At 44.8% G+C, this 9,829-nt stretch overlaps 1 protein-coding gene across 1 annotated transcript in view; it reads right to left on the reverse strand.

Moving 5' to 3' along the window:
• Positions 1–7,738: 7,738 nt before the first annotated feature.
• LOC115271239 (L-threonine dehydratase catabolic TdcB-like) overlaps positions 7,739–9,829 on the reverse strand; it is a 17,314-nt gene continuing 15,223 nt past the window's right edge. Inside the window, exon 7 of the mRNA XM_029912008.1 lies at positions 7,739–7,901. Coding sequence (XP_029767868.1) covers positions 7,803–7,901 — 99 coding nt within the window. The 3' untranslated portion in view covers positions 7,739–7,802. The remainder of the gene's footprint in view (positions 7,902–9,829) is intronic.

Here is a 9,829-nt window from a genome sequence, read left to right on the forward strand (position 1 = left end):
TAGCTTTCCTATGTGCAGTAAGGGGATAAGCTGGCTTTGGTGACAAGAAACTGATAAATAATTTTTACATTTGATTTTTGTCCAATTGTGTCTAATGACAGTGACATGGGGCTTTTAGAGCCTGGGCTTTTTAACTGTATGTTTCTTGGCATTTAATAGACCATGATTTGTCCCGGGAAGTTATGCTAGACATCAAAATAAAAAGAGTAGGTAGGTTTCACCTCCTCCCCCCCTTAAAAAGCTTTGTCTTAAAATCTTCTAAAAATGCAGAAAATTGCACTTCATATTTCAGAGTTTAGCAGCCCTCCTGAGCGCCCCATGTAAATGTGCACTGCCTCCCACCCCACAGCCTCTTCGCCTTGGTTTACCCACCATGAGCTACAGTAAGGAAATTGTGTACATACTGGAAGTCTGAACATGAACCTCACCCACTCAGACAACATGGAGGGCCCTGTAGGATGCAGTATGGGTTGCTGTGACTCACTTTAATAGACCTCTGTGGCCTGATCAGAGCCAGTGATCACCAAAAACTTCAGTAAGATGGCTAACGATGGACAGAAACTGAATATCCAGCCAGGCCACTTTAAAGACCTAGCTACAGAGCAATCTGGGTGGTGCTCAATCCCTTTGGGATTTGCCATGATGATAATAATGTGGCTGGATTAGTGTGTGTGTGTGGCGGGGAGGGGAGGGGAGAATTGAGAGGTGAATTCTATCAGTAGCCCCTGGTACTTTTCAGAATTCTCCATTAGCTCTGGGACATTGGCTTCTTTTACAGTATTATGGCAGCAAAACTTTATCACACAATGGCTCTCTGGGTAGACTTGACCACGCCATAGTGTGCCTTGTGGAATGGGCATCAGTGGGCTTTGGCCAGCTGTTACAGCACTGGAACAACTCTCTTGTTCATTAGGACAGTAGCTCTTATGTGAGCCGTTTTGCCCTGTAAGGCTGGGGCCAGCTTCCTGCACAGAAAGTCAAAAAATGGCTTTGCCCTCCACAGATTTCAATTAACGGGCCGTCCCAAGAGCCACAAGTTATTTCTCCAGTGGGTGCAGTTAGTCCCAGCCCCAGTCTGGACATCCTGCAATTCAGTTTGGCAATGTAGGTAGACACAAGGCTCTTCATTCCATGTCATTTGTAGCTACTACCTCAGACTGCTGGCAAATGCTTCTATCCTGCTCCCTTCCAAGCTGCCAAACAGAGAACTGAGGGAGACTGCAGCACCCTGAGATGCTGGAAAATGGCTACTGTGCCCCATGGGACAGTGCATTATAGTATTTGCCAAAGAAAGCCTAGAACATTAGGTTTAAAGAGGGTCTTTAAACACCCGCTATCCTTGGGGCTGAGAGCGCCTCCGAGCTAGCTGCCAGGAGTGTCTCAGAACCCCCTTTTTAAAAAGCACAGACAAAAGGGATTGGTGTGGCTGGGCCTATGTGATTGCAGTGATTCAGTTCCATGTGACCACAAACTGAACTGCAGTACTGCTGACCATGCTGCAACCAGGAGTCACACAGGTGTGCAGAGCCCCAGGGGCTAAAATAGGATGCCAGCAACAAGATTTTGTCTGTCCTTGCAGGCATGAATGAACCAGATTAAAACGTAGTAGTTTCAGCCACAACCATATTTAAACACGTGTGCTGGAAGTATTTTGTAATTCAGGTTCTAGGAATCGTTCCCCACCAGACTCAGCATAGCACTTGCTCCCCCTTAGGGATTGTACGTCCAGGCCTCATTTCAAACTTCAGCCCTTTTTTTGCTGCTGCCGCCTTAAAAAAGTTTAATTACAGGGTTTTGGGGTGGGAGGGTAGTTACGGTTGGTAGCTTATTAAAATGGGTTTTATTTATGGTTGGTAGCTTATTAAAATAGCTTAAAGACATTTATTCAAATGTCATGTCACACACACCCAAAAAACAACAAAACAACCATCTGGGCAGAGACAAGCCTTGTCAAATGTGAATGTGACAAGGCTTGTAATGGAAACTGGCTGTGCAAATATTAATTGAGCCTGAACGCTCCTAGCTGGCAGATGATACATAAATGGGCAAATGAAGTTGACTCACTTGCCACACAAATCAGTAGCAGAGCCAAGAGTCCAACCCAGGAGTCATACGGTTTCTTGTGCTAACCACTGGGCCTCATCCTTTGCTCTGTGTACCTGGTGGTAGAATTTAGCAGACATGTTCATTTACAGCACAGCTAATTTACTAAGTGCATTTTGGAATAGGCGGCCATACAATTACTGTTACTCTCTCTGTAACATTCATCTCCCTTTGACAGAAATAGAAACATATGTCTGCTCACCAGTGGCACTTCTGCTCTCAATTAAAGCTAGCCCCAAATGAGGCAAGCATGGGGTGGTTGTGGGTTTTTTGTTAAATGTCTGTCTGACACATTGCTTTCTTCTCACAACTCATTTTAAAAAGAGGTTCTTTAAAAAGGAATAGCCTAGACAGCAAGAAAGCCATTCAAGGAGGCACAATGCCATTAGTATGGGAAAGTGAACTATTTATGTAACCCAGAGGTGGGCTTCTTTGGTGGTTAACTGTTGGAAGGAGCGATTAAGTCCCTTTTCAAGAAATAAGAAGTCTTTGCCGGCAGGCAGAACGCCCTTTCAGACAAATTTGAGATCCAAAGCACTGCTAGGAAGGCTAGACAGCCTGGGTCTTTGTACACAGCTCCCCTTGCTCTCTCCCAACCCAGGACTAGCCTTCTATAAACATGGGCCGCGTATTTGCCTTGGTGCCCAATGGCACTCTCACTCATGTCAACAAGTTACCCTTGTTCAGATCACAAGCAAGCATATTGTTTCCCCCTGCATATCATCAATTTAAAAAACCCAGGTGATGGGGCCTGGAAAGGAGCCAATGAAATTATCTCTTGAAGTGCAAACGTGGAATCATGTTTACTGCTGGGGAACTGCATGTTATTTTAATTCATTGATCCAGATTTGCTACTTTCACTGACAAGATCTGAAATGACTATAATTTTTGATCCAGGTTACACTTAAATCACGACTGGCTACTGATGTGTATAACACTTACGTCATCACCTCATCCCCTCTGGAGGACAGGAGTTAAAATCTTACCCCATGTGCCTGGAGACACTTCCTCCCCATAACATAGACCTCTGAAAACCAGAAATCTGAGGGGAAGATTCCACCACTTCCTGTCCCACAAGGTGGGAACTAGGTGCATGTGCAGGAGGAATGTTTGGGGAGGAGGGGCCAGCCACCATTTTGGTTTGCCTGGCAAAGAGCACTTGGAGGCCTGGTTGTGGCAAGAAGGCCATTAATAAGCTGCACTTTCAAGGAAAAGTTGACAACACAAACTTTCAAATCCAGCAATCAGGTTTGATTTTAAAGGCTATCTTGCCAACAAGAAAGGCCAGAAACCTTTGGTTTGGCTGCTTGGGGTGAAAGCTGAGAGTAGCACTTACTCCTAAATGGTTTAACCGGGGCCTAGAGTCTTCTTCCATAGAATATAAGCAATGTCCATCTAAGTGAATGAGAGTCAGTCCTATCCGGCGCCAAGAGAAGACTACTCCTGAAAGATAGGCTTGGTCAGGAGTCGAGCTACTGGAGTTTAAAAGATTCCAAGTTTAATAGTGAATGGCTCTAAAGTTAACCACCTGGCTTTTCTAAGAACATGTACAGACCCTAGTTATCATGTGACAAAATTCACTCAGGTGAGGACAGCCAGCCTAGGCCCTCTGCTGCATTTATCTTCAGAGGATTGCTGAGTGGTGCAATGGGTCTGCTACTTGTAAAGCATATCCTGCATCTCCAGTGTGCTGTGAATGGGGTCTTTGTGCTAAGTCAACATGGAGGGTGGCACTGCAAGTGAGGCCATTTACCCAGATCCAGTGGCCCAATGACTCTGTGCAAATGGTAGAAGAGTCCCCTATGTCCATTCCATAGGCCCGAGAAGCAGCCCTGTCCCAGCTCTGTGTTTGGGGATGAGGTTAGATGTCCCATCCCCACCATAGTTCACTCACAAGGCTTCTGCAAATGGGCTTTAGGTGGATGAAGCGAATTTCATGTCACCCATTGAGGACACCTGAGTAAAACCAGCCTTGAATTCCTGATCCAAGTGGGGTTTGAAACTAACAAACTGTTCTAGTACTAACAACACATCAGAGGGTGAATAATCTTTCACTACTAAGATGACATGTTGTGATTTTAACTTAAAAAAAAAAAGGAAATATTACTCTGATGGAATGTTTGCTTGTTTTTACAATTGTGGAACTAACAAATTTTAATATGTTTTAACCAAAGTTCTCGTACGGTACTTAAAACAATGCATACTAAATATACTCCTTTAAATGAGAATTTAATATGTTAGACATTGCCTTGACAATCCCATTGTATTTCAGAATACAAAAAACAACTGGTTGCACAGACAGTTTATTATCCTCTCCTGTTGTGTACATTGATTTAAGTATTCAGAATGACTTTTACCTATGTACATATTTCATCTTAGCTTTAAAAGCCAACTGACTTGCAGTGAAAAAGCACTGTAGTAGCATGGAAATCAACTCTGGTAATCATTTCATTAACAGATAAGGAAAACTACCAGGATAGAAGAACTATGAGAAACATGTTAATTATTCATAGCCAATACAACAAGATAAAACCACATCAATGTTATGTGTGACTTACATTCAATAACTTGTAGACACTTGCAGACAACACTTAGACAATTTTATTTTACTTGCAGCCTTCTTCTGGAAGGCTGAGCGTCTGCAATGCCTATTGACTTCCAGTGGAGTTATGGGTGCTCAGCACCCCTGAAAATCAGGCCCATGGTGTCTCAGGTTGGCCAACCAAGCATTCAGACACACAGAATCAGTGGTTGCTACTGAAAATTTTGGTTGTAGGGTCAAATTCTCTGCTCAGATATATACATGCAACTTCCACTGAAATCAAGAGGACTTTTGCCAGACTCGTTGAGGTGAAGTTAGGCTCTTATTTATGTTTTACATCCCATGAGCCAAATTCTAGATGTGCACAAACTCTTCAGCTTCCAAGGGAAGTCATAGGGGGGCATCTCCAAGGACAGAAACTGGCCTAATGGCTGTCTCTTTAAATGGTTTGAAGTCTTGTGACCAGGGAATATGGAGCTGTAGTTGATAGTTTGTGATTTACAGGATGATGAATTCAAGTGTGTAACTACTCTGTTGCCATGTATGTATTTCTACAGCCAGCAAAAAGACAGGAACACTCTGGGGTATGTCAGTAATTTTTAGTTTTCATGTGCAAATAAATATGGTTCTAGAAAAATAACAAAACACTGAACTTTTATGTCAAACTCCAGGGGTGAGATCCTCACACCTAGTCCCACTCTTTTAGACTGGATAAAAGAGCCAAAGAAACATAAAGGAGCCCTAAAAGTCCTATATTCCCCAGCACAGACACTGCAAAAACAGCTCTACGTCCGCTCTCCAAGGACCACCTCACCAGCCCTAGAATAGAGCGCTTACAGCGGAGCAGGGCTGGAGGGCATGCCTGGGACGGGGGCACAGCATTGTAGAGATTCTGGGAAGTACAGTAGTCCATAGGACAACCCTGATTAGGCTGCTGTAACTTACACAGGTCCCAAAGCTGTCAATTTCCAGCTCACAGACTAGCCCACAATCATGAGGGGGCAGAGGTAGCGGTAAGTCACCAGAGCCTTCTCCCCCCAGGCTGTGAGTTCCGTGCTGCGTCTCTTAGAGACACAGCACAGAATTTTACACCCATAACAGTGTGTGAGGTAAGTGTATGGGCAAGCACAATGCTCTTCAAACAACTAGAGGGGGATAAAAATTTCAGGTCAGGCAATCCATATTTTAATTGTAATACAGAAATGTATACGGTCATTACAGGGCTTCTATTACTCCCTTCTTCTTCAGCCCCTACAAACAAAATTGGACTTATAGTGTATAAGTCCTGGGCATCTAAATAGGGGGCAATGCCCAGTGACTTCAGGGGGCTTGGATTAGGCCCTAATACGGCACATAAACACAAAATGTCCATTTAACCTATTTAAGCTCTAACTGGAGCAGCTGGAGGCAAATATGCCCCCACTGGAATATTGGGGTAATTCTGTTTCATTTTAACCAATGGAATGATTTTGGTTGAAGCCATTATAGGTCAGCTTGACTTGAAACTCATCCAACTATAGAGGCAACTGGAATACGTAGGCTCAGTAATAGACTCCAGCTTTCTCTAACTAAAGTCTCTCCTCATCTCATGGTGCTAATTTATTAATAGCTCTCTGGTGATGGTTATGTAACAATTGGTAATCAGGGACATTCAGTTCAATGTGTTCCTTCTTAATTGCATTAGTGATTTGCTTAAGACTTATGCTTCCTCTTCTCCTGGAGCAGCCTTTGCTTATATATAAGAGAGCTAGTTAATAACTCTTAATGTTATACTTAATCTGTCACGTGAGCTGGATAGATTCTGTTTTGAGCAGATTAAGATGAGCATTTGACTTCTAAGCACAAAATTCAAGTGCAGAGGTTATGGAGGGGGAATATACTCTCCTTAGTAAGGTGAAATAAACATTTTATATATTGTTTGTTGTGGTAAATTCCCATAGGATAGAAGAACCCCTTTGTTCCTGTTTCATGCACGGTCTAAACACATTAAAGCAGCCTTTTATAATCACAACATTTTTAGGAGCCACATCCATATAAACATGATCATCTTCCCATAGGAAAAATGCAAACTTGTGTTTTCCCTTTCAACAAAGTCTCTTTAATGTGTGTCATTCAGGGCCGGCTCTGGCTTTTTGGCCGCCCCAAGCAAAAAAAAAAACAAACAAAAAAAAGGGGGCCGCCAGAACGGCAAAGCAAAAAAAAAAACAAACCTGCGGCGCGGCTGGAGCGCGGGTGCAGGGGGACCGGCTGTGGGGGGAGGGAGCGGGCGGGAGAGAGAGAGAGAAGGGGGCGGCCAGGGCTACACCAGGGGCGCTGCCAGGCGGCCCCTCCCGCTGCGCCGGCTCCTGCTGCCTGCCGGGAGGGCTCCTCTGCTCTGGTCGGTGGGGAGGGAAGGAAGAGGACTGCCCTGCAGGGCGCTCTGGTTCTCCGCGCTGCTGCCTCCTACAGGGCGGCAGGAGCGGAACAAGAAAAAAAAAAAAAAAGCGGCCGTGCCGCCCTAGGATTGGGCAGAATGCCGCCTCCAACAATCTGCCGCCCCAAGCACCAGCTTGCTCAGCTGGTGCCTGGAGCCGGCCCTGGTGTCATTAGCCTTCCCCCTTCCTCCCCCTGCCCATGAAAGTGAAGGTATTTTATGCAGACATAAATTCACCTGTACAACTGCCAAGGCAGACTCAGTAGATGAAGTGCTGCCTCTGGCTTGGAAAACATAAAATGAGCATAGTAGTAACATGTGAAAAGCCAGCAGAAGGAGGGTGCATTACTTACTAAAGCAGTGGGCATCAAAATCTGAAGAGTGATGAGAGAGCTGCATTATGAACTAAAGAAAAATGTCCTCTTGCTATTTACTTATTGAACACCACAGGATTCTACACATCAATCAAAATCCAAACAGCCACTTGATAACTTAGTAATGAATTCCAACACAAGCAGAGGCTATCAAGCTTTCCTGAGCTAATCTAATGCTTCAAATTTTACTTGATTTCAAAAGGACCGTCACTTTATTGTGAGCAAATAAATAAATCAATTGATTCTGTAGCTATTTGCTAACTGTTCAGTTTGGAAGGATTTATGCATATTTTGTTATTAGTGTCTCAAGTTTAGCTTTCCATAATGTGTTGGTTAAAGAACCTCAGCATTTTCCATTGTGCTTTGCTCATCACCGTTCCGTCCACATCATTGTTGGGTAGCGTTCCAGGAGAGCATTTCTGAGTTGCGCCGTGTGGATTTTGTCTCTAGTCTCTATAATGCAGGTGACCTGGGAAAAGAATTAGGAACATTCTTGAAAAGATGACAACATTCTCAGACCACAATGGTATTTCCAACTAAGCCATAAAATGCATTCATAAAGGCTAGATGATCAATCTAAGTTAAAAGCTTCTGGACCCTGCACTCCCTATCTTATAGCAATGCTATGCTTTCTCCAGTCCTCAGAAACAGAATGCTGAAGTCCTCCTTTGGTCCCACCTGTCTCCCCAACCCATCTCCCCTTTACCTCAAAAATGTTTGACTACAGGCTACTCCACTGGCATTGACTGCCTCTCTTCTGACTCTCTCCTGGATGCCCTATAATATCATTCCTGCCCTTTCCAGTAAACTGCTATGAAATCACCCATTACCACCTTCTGGATGAATCTCTTCTCTGTTCTCATTCCCATGATTTGCCTATCAGCTTGGCTTCTTCCTCGCTCCTCTTCGATGCTTACCTCTCTAAGTTTCCATGATTCTGTGCTATCATGGCTCCAATGGCTCCTTCACTATCTCCACTGGACACCCCTTCTCCTCTCTCCTGCTTTTGTCAGCATCCTTTAGGGATCTATCCTCAACCCAATATTCTCTCTACACTACCTTGGGTGACTTCACCTGCTCACATGGTTTACCACCATGTCTCCAGTCCTCCACTCAGTCCTACATCTCTTAGTATCTCTGCTGGACATTCTGCTACTAATTCAAATTAACATGGCTAAACCAAACTCCACATTTTCCCTCCCACTCTCTCCCCCCTTCCACCAGTATATTGACAATTCTCCTATTTTCCCGGTCACCCAAGCTCACAACCTCAGTGTCATTTTCAACTCCCCTCTCACTCATCTTTTCCAGCCACTCACATCCAGATCCTGTCAATCCTGTACAAGCATCCTAAAATCTATTCTTTCCGCTCTAGTTTAATACTGATTTTAATTCCACCTCCTTCTAAACTTTGTGGAAGGCGAGGCTTGGATGGGAAACTGAAATCAAAACCACCGAATATAGTTCATTCTTTTGTGGCACATGCTGTCATGAAGAGCACCAAGTACCTTTTACAATGTACTGTATAGAACTAGCTTGCATAGCTTGTAAGATGCTACACAACACTGCACAATTTAACCTAATGGAGAAGTCGTCTCTCTGGACTCACATAGCAGTTTAGGGGAAAAATACACTCTGCTACTCCAGAAGAGATGTGGATAACGTATGTTACATTTTGGATGTGGCCATTTTTAGAGGAACTCCAGGGGTTTATTGATTACTCTCAGTCACCACTGACTATGCAAAAAGTATGGCTGATGAGTAGGACTCTCCATTATGCTGTTTATATTACAGCTATAAGGAATAGATACTTTCAAGGAAGCAGACTAAAAACATTATTTTTCAGCCTATCATCTCAAAAATGCTCAGTGAAATTCCGAAAATCAGACCCTTGAGCATTTCATACTTCCCCAGCATAAAGTTTAAAATAAAAATAAACACTGAAAAAGCCATTTGAATGGTGAGACACCCCAAAACCCAGCTACAGTCTGTGCCAAGTAGCCCTGAGCTCATTTTTATTGATTATGGTTTCCCACTAGCCAACATGCTCTAGGCAGGGCCGGCTCCAGGCACCAGCCGAGCAAGCTGGTGCTTGGGGCGGCAGATTGAACGAGGCGGCATTCCGCCCAATCCTAGGGCGGCACAGCCGCTTTTTTTTTTTTTTGGTTCCGCTCCGGCCGCGGGGCGTAGGGGGCGGCGGCGCAGACGACGGGAGCGCCCTGCAGCAAGCCCAGCAGGGCAGTCCTCATCCTTCCCTCCCCGCTGACTGGAGTGGAGCCCTCCCGGCATGCGGAACGGTGCGGTGCGGCGCAGCGCGGTGGGAGGGGCCGCATGGCAGCGCCCCGCTGTAGCCCTGGCTGCCCCCCTTCTCTCTCTCTCCCGCCCGCTCCCTCCCCC

The sequence above is a fragment of the Terrapene carolina genome, unplaced genomic scaffold (genome assembly GCF_002925995.2).
Source record: "Terrapene carolina triunguis isolate 2854851 unplaced genomic scaffold, T_m_triunguis-2.0 Scaffold147, whole genome shotgun sequence".
NCBI classification, from domain to species: Eukaryota; Metazoa; Chordata; order Testudines; family Emydidae; genus Terrapene; species Terrapene triunguis.